Source organism: Pteropus alecto, unplaced genomic scaffold, assembly GCF_000325575.1.
Source record: "Pteropus alecto unplaced genomic scaffold, ASM32557v1 scaffold7, whole genome shotgun sequence".
NCBI lineage: Eukaryota > Metazoa > Chordata > Mammalia > Chiroptera > Pteropodidae > Pteropus > Pteropus alecto.
Window position 1 is genome coordinate 64,382,233 of NW_006494614.1, and position 17,727 is coordinate 64,399,959.

The following is a 17,727-nucleotide window of genomic DNA, read 5'->3' on the forward strand; positions in this document are numbered from 1 at the left end:
TGGAGAGAGCTCCCCGCCCTCATGTCGGGTGGTGTGGACAGAGCAGGCTGGATGGACACACGAGAGGAAACCGCCCACCTCAGGATGGGGCTGCCCAGGATAAGGTAAAGTCTCCTCTGAACTCCAAGAACTGTCTGCTGGAGACGGCCCTGGCTCTCAGAAAGAGCTTGGCTCACTGAGGTGCGGCCAGCTGGGCGCAGCTCTCCAGGCTGCCTTCCTGAGGGTGCATCGAACTGATGGGGGTTTCCTGAGCCCTCTGTGGTAGGCTGTGTGTGGCCAGTCTCCAACAGTCGAGGAAGTGCTGGCAGGAAACCTGCATCGGCCTCACGACACGAGGCAAAGAGTGGGTTTCACCACACTCAGACCTGGGGTCTCGGGGGGCCCTTTTTGAACAAGCCATGCCACCATCTTGTTCCTCAAAGTGGCCAACAGAGAGAGGCTGTGTCCGCTGCGGAGGGCATGGGGCACTGCCCACAGTGACCAGGGCCACAGAGAAGGGCCCGTCACATCCGTTCTTACCCAGGGGTGGGGGTCTCAGAGGCTGCCTGGACCCAGACCTGCTCCAAAGGCTCCAAGCAAAACTCTAGCACTTTCGTGGGGCTGGGTAAACTGAGGGAAGTGTCATTAATGCCCAGGCTGAGACCAGATTAGGTCAGAAAACTCCCAGGTGAGTGGAAGGTAGCTGCACATCCCCAGAACCTCCAGGAAGGAGGGAAATAAGGGCCTCTTGGTGACGTCCATCACCAATGAAACCTGGATCCTCTGCATGACCCACGAAGGGTGTGGCCAAAGACATGTCTGACTACCACGTCCACCACGCCCAACATGCTGAGCCAAAGCAAGACCCAGAGCGAGGGAAGGGCCCAGGCATCTGACAGAGGGTCCTTCAGTGGTTACAGTGCAGCAGGAGGGACCGACAGATGAAAGAGGAGGCAACTGATCTGAGAGGCGCGGGGTGGCCTCTGGAGAGCTGGATGTGCAGCCAGTCCTGGGCCTGCTGCGGGGTGCGTGGAATGACACATAAGCTCAGCAGGCGACTGTGCAGGGCCAGGCCTGGGGGGAAAAAAGCAGTTGGTCTGCCTCAACTGCCTGTGCTTTCTGCAGCCATAATCACCATGGGGTGGTGGGGTTCTGCGGTTTCCTATAACTCTCCCACCTTACAGTTATCCTCACTGGAGTTAAATTATCTAATCCTCCAAAATGAAAAAAAAAAAAAAAATCTGGCTTTGTTTAATAGGAACACAGCAACGGGTTCTGCTACCTGCTCCCTGGGGTGGGTAAATTGAAAGACAACCACTTGCCTCAGCACCCCATGGCTTGGGTGGAGTGCGCGCACGCGCGCACGCGTGTGTGTGAGTGCCTGTGTGTAGTTTATAAGTGATCTGTGTGAAGTGTGTGTGTGTAAGGTGCGTGTGGTATGTGAGTGGTGTGGTATGTGTGGGGTGTGCATGTACCTGTGTGGGGGACATTTACATATGTGTGGTGCGTGTCTGTATGTCTGGTGTTGCGTGTGGCAGGTGCGTTGTGTGTTTTGTGTGAATGCTCAGTGTGGTATATGTGGGTGGCGTATGGTGTGTGGCCAGTCTCTAACCCGCGCACAGGTAGGGGGAAGAAACCCCTCAGTTAGGTCCCCGTCCCCCACTCCCAATCTGGACCCAGGGGCATAATGAACACGGAATTGTGACGTGCTCCATCTGGCTGAGGGGCAGGAAAAAGCAAGGAGACTTTCAGCCCAGAGAAGCACAGCTGGGCATGTTCTTCATTAACAAAAGACGAAAAGAAAGCAGGTGGCTGTTATTTCGGGCTGTTGCCTGTGGCAGAAGAGCAGCGAAAAACCCAGGCGTTGTCAAAGGTCTCCAGATGGGGTCGGCGTGTTTGCCAAGAAGGATCCCAGCCCGGGGAGGAAGACAACGCAACGTGTCCCCTAGCACACCTCGCAGTCCCTCTGCCTTTCACATGACTCGCACAATTCCCACAGAAGCTGTCATGGAAGGGTCCAAAATGTCCCATTCACAGCTTGGAGAAAAAGAGAGTGTAATTTCAATTAAGGTCCCAGGCTGTCAAAAACATCAAGTTATTAATCTCTTTGTGGCAAATGTGAACCGGGACCTGCTTACACAGCCAATTGAGCATGCTCTAAATTAGTGTTTGCAGGTAATTGATTCAGCTGCCAGCCCCATGCCAGCCGGCTACAAGCTGGTTACACCACTAACATTAAATAATATGAGGCAGTAAAATGGCCCGCCTGATTGGGCCTGCAGTCAGATGCTGTTAGTGCCCGATTTACCCAAACATTAATGTCTTATTGGTTTAACACAATTTACTACACCTCAATTGCAGAAAGTGATTTTCATTTCCTCTGAAACCCTACTCATAGACACGGCACAAAGGAGGAGGTGTCTTAGTAAATGCCATCAGCTCATTTTTTTTTTGAAACATACCTTCGACATTTTATAACAAACTTTTGATAATAAAACAACAATAAAAAAAAGCATATGACTTAGAACTGGGTCTCCTGGGCAGTATCTCTTGAGTCTGAGTCTGAGCACCCCCATCTCGGTGATGGCGTGTCCTCCTTCTAGAAAATCAGCCTCATCTCCTGCCCCTTCCCACACCTGCCCTCCCCCTAGTCCCGATGCGCAGGAGCCCCTACCCTTCTTGTCCTGTGTCCCTCTGGGGGGCCAGGGCTGGCCACGGCATGTTCTAGGCATGCCCTTCTAACCCAGGGGTCAGTGGCCCGTCTGGGAATCTGGCTGTCCTGGACCTTCCTGGGGACGGCCCAGCCTGCACTAAACAGACACTTGCTTACATGGAGGTTTTATATTCCCCACTTAAGAAAAGTTAAGAAAAGAAGGCTAAGGCTCACAGGGGCAAAGATGAGAGCAGAAAAATAGCTCAGGACATTTTCTTCTCTCTCCCATCCATCCATCCATCCATCCATCCATCCATCCATCCATCCATCCATCCAACCCACCCGCTGTATTTCTTGACATCAACTATGGAGCAGACACTGCAGATAAACGAGACAAGGTGGGGCTTCCAAGAAGAAGCATCCAGGCTCCCAAGGACACAGACCATGAAACTGTGTCCCTGAGCCACCCAGCAGTGGTAGAGAATCATGTCTGTGGGGAAGGAGCGTGAGGCAGAGCGAAGCTGCCCCAACTCATGACTGCAGATGCCCCCAGGGGCTTTGGCTGGCACTGGCAATTGAGAGTGCCCTCTTCAAATATGTCCAGGGACACCCCAAGATGTGACAATGTCCTAGGACGACCATTTCCCACCGTCTTCAGGCGGTGACACCCTCTATCCCCAAAGGTCACCCTACCACCCTGTCCTTCAGAAAAAGTCTGACTCATTCTCATTGTCTCTGCTTCAGCTTTACCCCAGAGCAGTCCCCACCCTCTACCCCAGGAACCCCCTGCCCTCAGCTCTCAGGGACCCAGAGATTAGACAGCTCCAAGGGCAGACACTGCTCCCCCTCTGTATCTCCTATGACCAGCCACAGGCTGGGCACAGCGCACAGTAGGTGTGCATCAGTGCACACACCTGGCACGTGGAGCTGAATTAATACTGCTCAGCACCCTCAGGGCAGCTGCTCCTGGCCATGACCTTCATGCTTATTTCTCTGAGAGCCTCCCCTGACCCACAGGGGCGGCAGCACTGCAGAGAACCCAAGGATGGGGGAGGGGAGGAGGCTGATGGGTCCGAAGACAAAACTAAGATCTCCTCAGAACTCAGCTCAATGAGACCCTCCTAAACAACAGCCAAATGCAACACATAGACTTTGGATCCCAACTTGAACAGACCAACTCTAAAAAGATAGTTATAGACAAATATGGACTAGATATTGATAACATTAAAGAAAGAATTACTGCTAATTTGGTTAGATGTGATAATGACATGGTGGTTACATAAAGGAAAAAAATATCCTCATCAACTGAGACACCACCTACTGATGTACTTACAGGTGAGATGACACGATGGCTGCGATAGTATTTGGTCTTAAATACTACAATGACACAAAACTAAACAGAAACCTTGATCGGGTCTTTGAGGTTCATTACGCTATTTTGCGGGGGAGGGAGTATTTGAAATTTCCCATTAAAAGAAAAAAAAAAAAAAGACTGCCATTACCTTGGGTGGGTGAGGGGTAAGGAGCTGGGGGAAGTGTTCTGAGGGTCCTGGCCCCTGACCCAGAGCTCACACACAGGCCTGTCCAACTGTAACACGGTCAGGCTCTGGGACACGGCTGGGGGGACAGCTCAGGCGCCTCTTAGGAGTCACCTTCAGAGCTGGGCTCCCCGCAGCATAGGGCACAAGGCTGCCAGGATGCAGCGGACGGCAGGGTTCCACGCTGGGGCAAGCTAGTCCTGCTCCAATTTCTGGGTTATTTTTACTTGAGGCATCAGCTGTGGGTCACTATGGGCCAGTTCAGGTGAGAACAGATTTCTGGGGCAGTGTCGCTCTCAGGGGCCACTGCCTCACCCACATCCCTGGCAGCCCCACAGAACTCGTCCTGTCCCAGATCCTTGTCGGGGCAGGGGCTCTGGGAATCCTTAATACCGCTACATCAGAGACTGCATGGAGGCAAAGGCTGAGCCGACTCCACATGCCCTTCACCATCCTCTTGGTTCCTTGTATGAAGCATGTGTCCCTCTTGGAACACCAGGCAATGCCGTGTTAACCTCTTACCACCCAGGGTGACAGGAGAGAAATACAGAGGCTCCCAGTTCAGGCCCCTTTCAGGGTTAGACTTTGAAAACACATCTATCTCCAAGCCACGTCATGGTGAACGTAAATGCCCATGCTGACTCCATCTGTTCCTCACACTCGGCCCACACTGACAGTGGACAGGCCAGAAGGGCTGGGAGGGGATGTGGAAGCAGAGCAGGTCCTGGGGGTGCCCCAGGGAGACTTGGGCCCTACAAGGTGGGCAAGAGGAGGCAACACAAAGCTCTTCAGGCCTGATAGGAAAGGATGGCCCAGGATGGGGGCAGGGCGGGGGAGGGGTAGGTGAAAGTAAAAGGTAAAAACTCTTTTTTCTGTACTCACACTTCTGACACTTGGTGGGTTTTCTAGACCACCAAGTCTGATTCTCCGTGGAACAATTGGGTGTCCTACAATTTAATTCTAGCACTAATTGCTGTAGTTACCACAGACCCTATAGGTTAAGGGCTCAATCTCACAAGACTGTCCTCACTTCAGACACCAATCACAAGTCCGGGCCTCCCTTCTGACTAATTGGCTATAAACTGGGGGTGCCCATGACCCCTCTTTGGGTTTGATAATTTGCTAGGATGGCTCGCAGAACTCAGGGAAGCGTTTACTATAACCATTTTATTATACAAGATAACAACTCGGGATGAGCCAGATGGAAAAGATGCACAGGACAAGGTATGCGGGAAGGGCACAGAGCTTGGACTCCCTCTCCAGGCGTGCCCCCCTAACCCCACCCCCCCGCCAGCACTTCGACGTGCTCACCAACCCGAAGCCCTCCAAACCATGCAGTGTAAGGTTTTTAGAGAGGTTCCATTTCTAGGCACAATTGACTGAATCATGAGTCAGAGCACAGCCCATCTCCTCTCCCTGGGGGCTGGGGGTGGGGGCTGAAACTTACAACCCTCCAGGCAACCAGCCCCATCTGCCCCTCTCCCTTCCCCAGGAGGCACTGCATTAGCATAAACTCAGGTGTGGCTGAAAGGGGCTTACTGTGAATAACAACAGACTCTCACTTCTGTCACTTGGGAAATTCTGAGGGTTTTAGAAGCTCTGTGTCAGGAACTTGGGGGCAGAGACTAAATGTGGATTTCTTTTTGTGTCACTGGGGAAAGACGGCAGCCTATTCTGTGTCCTCTCCCAGGGAGGCCTCTAGGTGGTGTGGTCAGCGGCAGTGACCCAGGACATGGGTGGGAGAGGAACCACTGGGGCTTCCTCACACCATGGGCAGCAGCATGCTGACCCCCAGGTCCCGGAGTAGGGATGAGGGGCTGGCCAGGGCACACTCGTCACGGCTGGGCAGCTCCAGGAAGCACCCGGTAGCCCTGGCTCACTGCAGGGCTAACTGGAGCCCAAGGCCAATGGAGCTCTCCAGAACACTCCATGAGCCGCTTAACCATCCCAAGACCCAATTGTCCAAGCACAGCAGACATAAGGGCAGTGTTTACACATAAAAATGGCAAGCTGTTTTACTAGCGCCTTTCAGAGTCACAATAGCAGCTCTTCCCTAAAGTTTCCTGCAAATTGCACAGAGTCCAAAGAGGGGAATAATGGGGCACTAAACCAGCCTGAAAAGTAATCAAAGACCATTACCATCAAACACTCTGCCAAGAGCCAGCGAGGTGGACAGAGTCGCAGGAAAAATCCTCTTTGCCCACGGTGCCGAAGCCCTGCTCATAACCCCCACTCAATCTGTGCACATCACTGAGGTGCCCCATCTGCTACTAGCTCGGGGAACATAAATTATTGCTTTTACGTTTTAGTCTTTACCCAGAGAAACACAGAAGCTTACCTTTCCATCTCATATTCTTTCATTCCCACTTTTACAGCCTTCATTACCTGGAGGATGGATATTAAGACATTTGTATTAAGGAGATAAGTAGCATGGCCTGATAAATAACGTAGAGCACTTTTTCAAAAGAATCTCTCTCTCTAAAAAAAAATGAAATGTGCACACAGTGGCACAGAAATGTGACAAATTAGAACTTTTTCAAAGTGTCAAAAGCCATAGAGTTTATTTAAACCATGCTGGAGCACCTCCACTCAGAAGCCGATAAATGCCCGCACAGAGCTGTGGCTCGGGCAGCTGCGGGCTGAGGGCAGTTAAGATTTAGCCAAAGTGTCCGTGAATGCTTAGTGCTCAGCAGCTATGGTGCCTATCCTAAAAGGTTTCCTTTGTTTAACGTCCATAAAACAGAGAAAATGAACTCATACAAGAGATTCTGTTGCCCACAAGGGACCGTTGTCTGTCTCCTGACACAAAGCTGTTGCTGTCACCAGGCGGGCACTGGGCTATCTCAGTCACCTTGACGGTCTTTCAAGAAACACACTTCCTTAGATGCTCTCGCTCCTCAGATAAAGCGGGGAGTCTGAGAAATAACTGTGTGAATAAATTTTCAGAAAAAAGGAGTAATAAATGTGCTTGAATCATGGGTAAGAACAAAAGATTCTTTAAAAGGAGCTCAGACTGCCAGAATGCCAGGAAGGAAAGCCCCACCTTCCTGGAAGTGGGGACTTCTGGCTGGGAAACTCCCCAAAGGGTGGGTGCCTTAAGAACCTCTGTGTCCTTGCCCTGTCCCCACAGGAGAACAGAAAAGAGCCATTACCGCATGTCTGGCCTGACTGACGCGACACGTGCTGCTCGCTGGAACGGTGCTGGAGCCTGGGGGTGCCCTGAGCGCGTCAGTCTCGATGCTGCCCTGTTGTCCCACACAGAGCAACGCTGCTCGACCAACCCAGCCAGAACCAGCCGGGGCCCTGCTTACCTCCCGATGGGCCTCACTGGAGATCTTATTGGTGTAGCGCAAAACTTCCAGCTCCATGTCCGTCTTAAAGACCCGGCTTCAGGGAGTAGAAAAATAAAGCGGCAAGTCAGTGACTTCTAGCAGGAGCCGGCTGGACCCCTCTAAGGAGACCCCGAGGCTGCCACACCTGCATAGCTTAAGAAGGAGCACAGGGCCAGGTCATGCCCAGCCAGGCTGCTGATGGGCTGCCTGGGCAAGGGAGCGGTGGTAGAGTCGGCTACGAAGCCCCCAGGAGTGAAAGCTGCACTAAGCACTGCCCGCCCTGACCTCAGGCATGCAGGCTAGCTCCAGTTACGTCTGGAAGCCACTGTGGGTGGTGGAAGAAGCCCAGGTTCTGCAGCTAGATACACCTTGCCTCACTGAGACTCGGTTTCCTCACCCGTAAAATGGGGATAAAATCTACCCGATGAGGCCGTTGGACCTAAATCTTAAGTATGCTGCCTCCCAGGGTTCTGTCCAGTTAGCTGAAGAGGTCTCCCATTTCCTCTCCACCCTCACCCACCTGCCCACCAGGCAGCCCGGGAATACCATGTCACTCAAACCCCTGCCTGAGACAGGGGTGGGGGTGGGAACAGGGTGCTACGTGCTGTAGCCAGTTCCAGCCTGAGTGCAGGAATAAATGTGGAAATAGCCGGTCTGCAGAGAGAAGCAGGAGATAAGGAGCAGACAAGAGAGAAACAGCGGGAAGAGAGGGGTTTAAGAGGTGCGACCAGGAGGCCCTGCTGCCCTTTGGAGATCCACTGCACTTCCTGCGACTGGGCTCCTGGGCTCCTCACAATAAACTCGTGCCCAAATTTGGTGGGGCTTCTAGTCCCTGCAATCAATCTCATCCCCAAGTAAGACTCACATAGAGAGGCTAAATAAATATTCATCTTCTGCCTACACCATTTCAAATAAGCAACTCCGGGTCACAGCCATGCCTAGTCATTAAGAGCACAGAGTCCTCAGCCGACCTTCATGGCCAGCTCTGTACCCTTATAAAAGGTGACCCATCTTCGCCAAAGCTCCCGCATGGTCGCCTCTCCCTCTCTCAAAGGGAACACACTTAAGCACACTCCAGATCAGCAGAGCCAGGGTGTCTGATGGCAGAGCAGCACCTGCCCCTCTGCCCAGAGCGCCTCTCATCTGGCCACTGTCCACCCTGAAGCCTGATCGCCCTGAGCCGGCCCCAGCGGGGGCAGGCTGCTGTCAGGGAGGGCGCTCCCACCTCCATCAGAGGCAGCAAACCCTCGGGACTTCACAGAAGCAGCCTGAGCCACTGACTCACACCGTCTCCATGGTGCCATCCAGCTGGGACAGCCAGCCATTTGTTACCAGGAAGTGAGGAAGGCATCTTGCAGCACAGTGATGCCTTCTTAAGACTGTAAAATCTTCTGGGGAATGTGGAAAAAGCAAACCCCTAATCCCATGGAGACTTTTCTCAAATGAACATGTTTTCTCTCCAGAGGGGCAGACCCTGAAGCCTAACAGTTTGCTCTTTATCATCCTAAAGGTGCCTCAGATTCTGCATCAGGTGCTGGAAGCAGCCCCACCTGGGGAACAGAAAGCTTATTCCTGTGCTCTGTCTTCAGAGCGAGAGTCCAGAGCCACGGGCAGGACACAGATAAGCAAATCAAGGCTCCTGAGGTCCAAAACCACTTGCAGGATGATCTAGCAGGCCCTGATGCTTCGCTCCCCACTGCAGCCCTGCTTGGCACCAGTCCGAGGAACTGGCAAGTGTGCCCTGGCATCTCTTCTCGAATGCAGTGAAGACCAGAGTGACAACACAGGTGGGAACAGGCCCAGGCTGTTTGCCTCTGCCCTCTGCCTGTCTGTTCAGCTTAGCTCTCTGGTCCGTCCTTCCTGCCACCACTCTTGCCAATATTTTAGACCCCCACAAGGGTCAAACCAGAGCCCATGCCTATATGTGGGCCATGGGGCTGTGGAGAAATCCTGCAGTTGTGTGATGGCACAGCTCCTAGTCAGCAGCCCCATGAGTTGCAGGCAGGCATGCAGGAGGCCTATCCCCAACTTTCTCCGCCTTCCTAAGATCGCTCCCTTCCCCACTTTGGTGCCCGCCTCCTCTTCTCAGCAGATGAATGAACTCATCCACTCAGAGAACAGAAGCCAGGTGAGAGCACTCTCACCTCTTCCCCAAACTCTCAAGCCTTGTCCTCCCCCTCATGCTCTCCTCTCTCTCCCCCTACAAGGGGAGGGGTGCCCTCTTCCGGATGAGGTTCAGTCCTACCAACACACACATATACCTGAGTTCAGATCCCAGCCCCAACCTCCTCCATCCATCTGGCCCCTATTAACGGAAGCTCCATGACCACTCACTCACCTCCTCTTCCTCCTCTAGCCAAGCTTTATCCTCCACTACCCAGCCCCATTTCTGAAGAGGAAACCAAGACAGTCCTTGCCTTGGGAGAGGAGGGAGAGCATCTTCCCTATCTTCTCCCCCCATCCCCTCTCTTCTTCTCCCTTCAGCCCCCACCGCTCTGCCACCTGCCCTCTCACCAACATGAGGTGATGACCCCAGCTGCCAGATGCGAGGCATCAGGTGACCTGCTGAGGACGAGGCACGGGGAGCCCTGCCTCCTCTGGTACTGCCTGCTGCTTCCTCTCTGCCTCCCTGACAGTTCCCCCCTGCCCCCGCCTCTGCCCCTCCGCCTCACCTCAGCCTCCGCTCCCAAACCCCGGCCCTGGCACAGGCTTCTCAGTTGCACTTCCACCTGCGGGTCCCCCAGGCACCTCCAGCTCAGCGTGACAGAAACTCCCGCCTATCCGCATGCCCCCCTCCCAAACCACAGCTCTGCCATCACCCTTAAAACAAACGGGGCATCATCCCAGATACCTCCCTCTGGCCCATCCACTGCCCCTACATCCGACTGATGACCAAGGACTATGCATCCACCTCCACAACCTCTCTCAGACCCTGCTTCTCTCCATCCAGACCCTGGTCCTTCCAGCCTGGTCAACCTCTCCTGCTTCTTGTGGCTTCCGAGCCTCCAGGTCTATCTGCTACCTAACAGTGCAGGGGATCTTGAGGAAGTGCAAATCTGACCTTGCTTTTCCTTGCTCAGAACCGTCAGTGAGTGGCCTCTCGATGTCCTTGGGATGAAGTCAAATCTTTAAGGTGGCTCCCAACGCTCCCTGGGCCCACCCCACTCTCTCCCAGTGGAGACTCCTCTGCCTGGCACTTGCTCCCACCATCCCCGCCACCTGGCTAAGTCCCCTCTCTGTGTTCCCTGGGCAGTCTAAAGGAATCCTCATTGAGCTATTACACTTGTAATCTCTTTTTCACTTAAGTCTCCTCCCGGGTCATACATAGCCCGGGAGGACAGGGTCTCAGGGCCAGAACAGCACCTGGCCTGAAGGGGACACACAGTAACTGGGATAGAAGCAATATCTGGGCACCACACCAAAGCTGGAAACATCCTGCTTCCAACAAGGAGAGATAATGGCCTCATTTCAAAAAGAAAAGGAGGTGTCCTCCACCCGCCCTGGGGGAGTTCACCAGGACTGCGGGAGGCCGCTCAGCCTGCCACGCCCTGGGCAGGACAGGGGCGCAGCCTCCACAGGCCTCAGCAGTTCAAACTCCACCACCACTGCATTGCCCCAGCCACAGAGGTGGGAAGAGGTGGTCCCGGGATCTGACCCCCAGGAGCCCACCACACAGGCTCTCCACTCGGCCTCCTCCCTGCAGCATGAGTGCCCTCGATCAGGAGATAACCCGGGAAAAGCGCACAATCAGCCCGAGGAGAAAGAGGCCTGGAGCCCAACCACACTCCTTTCCCTTTAGAGACGAGCGGTATTTTCAGTGGTCAAGGACCAGGATGCTGCTTTCTTTTCCAATTTTACTTTTGGGAAGATGACAAACTAGGCCTCTAGCTGATTTACTCAGGATTTATTTTTTAGTCATATTAAAAATAAATCAAATTGAACGAGGGCAAATTATCCCATAAAAGCAGTTCTCCGGAGAAAGCAGCCTCACCGAGCACTGGACTGGCCCAATTTAACCCCAGCTTAACAGGCCCTGAAAACAGATGTTTGTTGAGTGCCAGCTTACCTGTGCCGGCTTACTCAAATATCCATTGGGTACTCTGGGCCTGAAGTCTCACCCAGGCACCAGGCATGCTAGCCTGGCCCACTCATCGCCATGGCACGAGCACCAGAAACTTTTAAGATTACTGCAGCAAATAATAAGACTTCTCAGCACTCTGTACAGTTTGTCCCCATTTTCAGGAAGAATTCACTGCCCTGAATCCGACGAGGCCATTTCCATTACCCCTGAGCACGAAAAGGCAAGGGAAGAGGATTCCGAGCTGGTCCTGCCTCTGCAGGTCCGACCGCCTCTGGAGTGAGGGATGCTTCGTGTCACACTCAGCTCAGCCTTACCTGGCCCAAGGATGTGTGGGGTGGTGGTTAGAAATGTGATCTGTGAGGGTCTAGCCCCAGGAGAGGACAAAGGCCACTTCCTCCATGAAGCATTAGAGGACCAAGGGTCAGGAAAGGACAACACTGATGTCACTTAAGGACTCTGGACAGAAGGTGGTTCAGGCCCTCCCCCCAGCAAGGGGAGGTGCCTGATGTGCGTGAGAGAGGCATGAGCACTCCCATAGAGTCCCTGGCTGCGGGCCATGCTGTGAGCATCACCGCACCAAGGGGGCCGCTCAAGCAGAAAGGCAGCACCCCAGGCAGGGGGGTGGGGGTGGAGGGACAAAGGCTCAGAGTCCCCGTCGGAGGCCTAAAATGACAAAAACTGGACGAGGCTAAGATTCGCTTGTGCAATTTTTTTCCCCTTAAATATTCGCAGGTCACGAAACTGCCTGTGGACATTAAACACAGGATGAAGACATCAATTAACTGAGATCTGAATGTTCCACTGCTGAAAACAGTAGCAGGAAAGGATGCAGTATTTCTAAAATCAGTCTCTGAGCATCAAAGTGCCATAGTGTTGAACAAAACCCATTTGAAGGGACAGGAATTCCATCTCTCCTAGAGATGAATGTATGGGGGATGGTTCTGTGGGAGAGCTGGGTAGGAATGCAATACCACAGGGCCCCCATGACCCTTCCTTCCACCCATGATGCAAAGGGTAAAATCCCAGAACAGCAGCAGAGAGCCGGTTAGAATTACGTATCCTTAGAAGGCTCAATCAATAAGTCTTCTCAGAGAGACCAGAGACATAAAGAAACGATGGCTGTGAGCCAACTGTGCCTGAGACCTGACCGGGGCCAGGCAGACATGGGCCACATGTGGGGGAGGTGCGGGAATTTCAACTCGGTGCCCAGGATCTGCCAATGCTCCCACATCCCACCTCCTGCCTCCTGGCACACTGTAAGTCAAGCGCTCACTCTGCTGAGGATCCCACTTTCCAATCGGCTTTCTCATTAACTCAGAGTTAAATGCCTATCTATTTGTTGGGAGACAAAGACGGCAACCCTCCTGGAATATTTTTCACATACACACCAAGAATCCAGGTCATCACCTACGTACCTTTTCTAATTTGGGACATTGCAAAGACGAAGGAAATCAGTGCGCTCCTGCCCCTGAACCATCCACACCTCGGCACCTCCGAACACAGAAAGGCAGGGGAGCCGAAATAGAAATGTTACCCCACTGCCTGATTAATACATGCAGGACACCTTCCCTCCGTGTAATTAACAGTTCTAAAACTGGCGCATGACTCAATTTCACACAGTCTCACTTAAAACCCAAGAAGGCGCACAGCAATTGCTGACATGCTTGCTCTCCTGTGATGCTTCCAGAGGTACTTAACTGAAATCTAAAGCACCGAGCTACTAAAGAGTACAAAAGCATCTCCTTTTATTTCCTACCCTACCTTCAGATCAATTTAATCATCTGCAGAACAGGAAAGTAGAACCACAACCTAAATTATGGAAGTGAGGCGCCCCCTCTTATTAAGTTTCAACTTTTGACCTCCACATTCAAACTGCAATACCCAGCACAAGAAGAGAAATTATCAGTTATGATCTCATGTTTGTGGGGAAGAGTATGATTATAGAGGAATTTACAGGAAATCAAAAAGGTACTGCTTGAGAGAATGGAAAACAATAAAACGGTCACTGGATGGAAATGAATGATGCCTAAACAAAAATGAGAAAGGAAGCCAGGAGAGTGCTGGGCGAGGCTGCTCACTGCCCCCCACCAGACGCGCTCCAGACGCGCTCCCTGAGGCAGCCCAAATCCCCAGCCCAGTTACTGATCAGGAGCCCGGTGGCATGCGGGTGGCAGGTGACAGGAGGCGTGGCGCTGGTGGAGCTTAGCTACACAGCTCCTGGCCCCCAGCCCCTACCATACCCTGGCCTCACACCAGACCCATGCTGCAGGGTCTGAGCGACCCTGCAAGTCCAGTGGCCCAAAGTGAACTGGAAGGAAGGCTCACACTCAGGTAGGCTGCCCCGCCCGCCAGGGTGTTCCTTGGAGTTGCAAGGGGCGGTACAGAGATCCTGGAACCATCAGCCTGGACACAATTCCTGCCTTTTTCTTGGGCAAATCACCTCCCTGTGCCTCACTTTCCTCATCTGTAGCATGGGAATAATCGGAGCACCTATCTTATAACAAATAAAATACCTCTTCTGAATAAGGTGACATGTGTCAAGTACTTAGCACAATACCTTGCATATGGGAAGTCTCAAAAGGTGAGAGCCATTATGCAGATGCGTTAGCACTTATGCTCTCACTCAATTTTTCAGGCATCCATCAAGGGAGCCCACTTCTACTCTGCAGGAGCGGACCCTGAGACTAAGTGCTATAGACTGAGTACTTGTCTTCTTCCAAAATTCAGATGTTGAAATCTAATCTCTGATGTGTTGGTATTTGGAGGTGGGGTCTCTGGGAGGTGATCAGGTCATCATGAGGGCAGAGCACTCATGGATGAGATTAGTGCCCTTATAAAAGAGACCCCAGAGAGCTTCTTGCCCCTTCTGCCACGTGAGGACATAGCAAGAAGATGGCCATCTATCAACCAGGAAGTGGTTCCTCATCAGACGCCAGCCTTGATCTTGGACTTCTCAGCTTCCGGAACTGTGGGAAATAAATTTGTTGTTTATAAGCCGCCCAGTCAGCAGTAAATTGTGAGGGCAGCCTGAATGGTCTAAGACACTTGGTGAATCTTCAGGTCCACACTGTGAGTTACGTATTAGTACACCTCCATTTTATAGATGAAAAACCTGAGCTCAGAAAAGCTAAGTGAACGTGGGCCTGTCCTTGACTTCCTGAGGGGGCGGGTTGGGGTTAGAATTTGGATTTGCCTGAGTAGATAATTTTTCCATTACTCCAGGCAGCTTTTCTCCATGGGGACTAGAGACAGATGGTAGCAAAAGCACTCAGGACACAGAAGCCCAAAGATGCATCAATGAGTCATAATTTAAGGTCATGGAAAGACCCCCTCTCCTATAAATCAGGGATCTGCCTTTCATTCCCTCCAGAATCCTTCCTTCAGTGACTCAAGGAGGGCAATGACCACGACTACCATGGCTCTCACCGAGAATGACTTCAGTCACTACAGATGCTGGTACACACACTATTAAAATACACCCCTGAGGCAGTAAGGACAACGTGACATTTCTAAAATAGTCCTACTGCCATCAAATGCCAAATAACTCCTTTCTGCTGCTGGCTTTAATAAAGTTGGGAAGTATTATTATGAACGCGGAATCCATTTCAGAGCCTTGGAAATGTCACCAGAATTAAAGCGTGCTTGTTCCAAAGTGACGAGCTAATGGCTTATCCTTTAGGAGATGCTGAAGCGCACCACTTCGCCATCCCCTGCAAAGCACCTAACTGTAAGTGGCCAGGAGGAAACACTGCACGTGGGGCGTAAGTGAACGTGGGCCTGTCCTTGAGTATTCAGGATTTATTCTTCTGCCAAGTGATGGCCATGAACTTGGAGTACATAGGTCCTACCCTCACTGTGTGTGGCCATGATGGGCACAGAGGCAGGCTGGCTGGCCTGCTCTCCAGCTGCCCCAAGAGTCAGTACCAATGCCTATTGACAGCCCTCAGATCTTCACCTCCGGCCCAGGCTGTCTCCCACTGGCTCCTGCCTCAAACCCAGCACAGCCCAAACAAGCTCCTGATCCCACACAGCACTGGCCATCCCCATCTCCACGACACACCACCCAGCTCTTCAGGACGAAAACCTAGAGTCACCTCCAACTCCACCCTTCACTCAGCTTTCACAGTAGGTTCCTCTCAGGAGCATTCCTTTGACTGACGCTTTACCTCTCAACTCTCACACCACCCCTCCACCGCCACCTAGACCCCACAACAGACTCCTCACTGCCAACCTGTTCCCACTCTCGCCCTACAGTTGAGTCTCCAGGCTGAGGCCAAATGATTTTTTAGAATGCAAGCCTGACCCTACCATTCTTTGCTTAAATCTTTCAAAGATTTCCCTTAGTTTCCATGTCTCTCAAGACGAAGTCTAAGCTGACAGCGTGGCTGATGCCTGCCCAACCTTCCAACCGCCTTCAGGAGCCACTTCTGCAGTGTGTGCACTATGCCGGCCACACAAGGCCATTACCCTTTCTCTTGTCTCCAGCCTCTGAACAAGTGCTCCCTCAGACTGGATCATTCTCTCCCTCTCCCCAACTCTACACTCCGCCCATCCTCACCACCTGACCCCTATTCATCCTTCAGGATAGTGTTCCCAAGCTTAAGACTAGGTGAGTGAGCTCTCCCAACTAGATGGGGCTTTAGGAGCAGACGTGAGGAGACCGCACACCTCCCAGTTACGTGATTATGTGGTAAAGGCCTCGTCTCATCTCTCCTGCATTCAGAATAAGTGCAGCCATGTAACGGATAACATTTTGGTGCTATCAAAGAGCAACTTGAGTGCTTAAGAAGAAAACCAGTAACACATCAGAGTTGGAGGGCCACTTCCAGGGTCCAAAGAAGTGATTCCCCCCCTGAGAAAGTCCTGCTGCGACCGACCAGAAATCGGCTAAGCTGCATGTAAGGGCTGCCGGCATTACCAAGGAAAGCAAGCAGGCAACATGAGAACATATATAAGAGGATACCAACTACTGAAGACAGATGCATGACTTGAGGAAAACATGTTTACCTTTCTGGTAACAGGATTACGTATGATATTTATTTTTACTCTTTTCACTATCTACTTTAACTGAGCTACATAAGGTTAGCTAATTTATAGTAGGAGCTTTAAAAGACTGAAAATAAAGGACAAGATAAGAGAAATTTAATTGACATTCAAGTGACTCATGCCCTTACAAAAAAACAAACCAACTGAAAAACAAAACAAAACAGAAAAGAGAAGAGCCTGAGAGAAGAGGTTCTAGGGCCGGGCTTGTCTGGTGGGCTCTGTGAGATGGAGCAGGCAGGAACGGCAGGATCTCTCACCTTCCTGAGCTGAGCACAATGAACAGCATCACAGCCACAGGCCATACTTACCATTCCACTATCTCTGGATGAAGAATGGTGTTGTTGACATTGAACCTATAGAGGGAAAACAAAGCAAGCCCATTAGTTCAATGGTCCATCATCTCCCAGCAAAAACTACCTCGTTCAAGACATAAATACCATGATCAAGAGGGGGCCCTTAACTTTAATCTCATGACTGCCTGGCCTACAAAAGGCCTGCTGCTCACTGCAAATGTGGCAGCCCAGGCCATGCCCTCTTAGTGCAGTCAGTTGGGGAATAAGCTGCTTGGCTGCGAAATGCCATCTTGTACCCTCTCTAGGCAGACAGCATAGCTTTTTCCACCAAGTATACCAACATACGCATAATGGGAATCCCAGAAGAGAGAGAGAGAAAGGAGAAGAATATTGGAAAAAATAATGACCAAAATTTTGCCAATTTAATGAAAAACATTAATCTACACATCCATAAAGCTAAATTAATTCCAAACAGGATAAATTCAAAGAGATCCACACCTAGACACGTCATAATCAAACTTTCAAAAGACAAGGAGAGAATCTTGAAAGTAGAGAGAGAAAAGCAACTCATCACATATGGGACTGATGGTTGATTTCTCATCAGAGGCCAAAAGGCAGTAGGATAACATACTCAAAGTGCTAAAAAAAAAAAAAGTTTCGCAAACCAAGAGTGTAGATCCAGCAAAGCTATGTTTCAAAAATAAAGCAGAAATTAAACCAGTCTCAGATAAACAAAAACCAAGAGAATTAATTGCTAGAAGACCTATCCTACAGGAAATAGTAAAGGGAACCCCTCAAACTATAA

General features: G+C 51.6%; 1 protein-coding gene across 1 annotated transcript in view; it reads right to left on the reverse strand.

Moving 5' to 3' along the window:
- PEPD (peptidase D) overlaps positions 1-17,727 on the reverse strand; it is a 111,195-nt gene that overhangs the window by 58,266 nt on the left and 35,202 nt on the right. The window contains exons 7-9 of the mRNA XM_006926787.3: positions 16,938-16,982; positions 7,482-7,557; positions 6,509-6,555 (exon numbers count right to left, since the gene is read on the reverse strand). Coding sequence (XP_006926849.1) covers positions 6,509-6,555; positions 7,482-7,557; positions 16,938-16,982 — 168 coding nt within the window. The remainder of the gene's footprint in view (positions 1-6,508; positions 6,556-7,481; positions 7,558-16,937; positions 16,983-17,727) is intronic.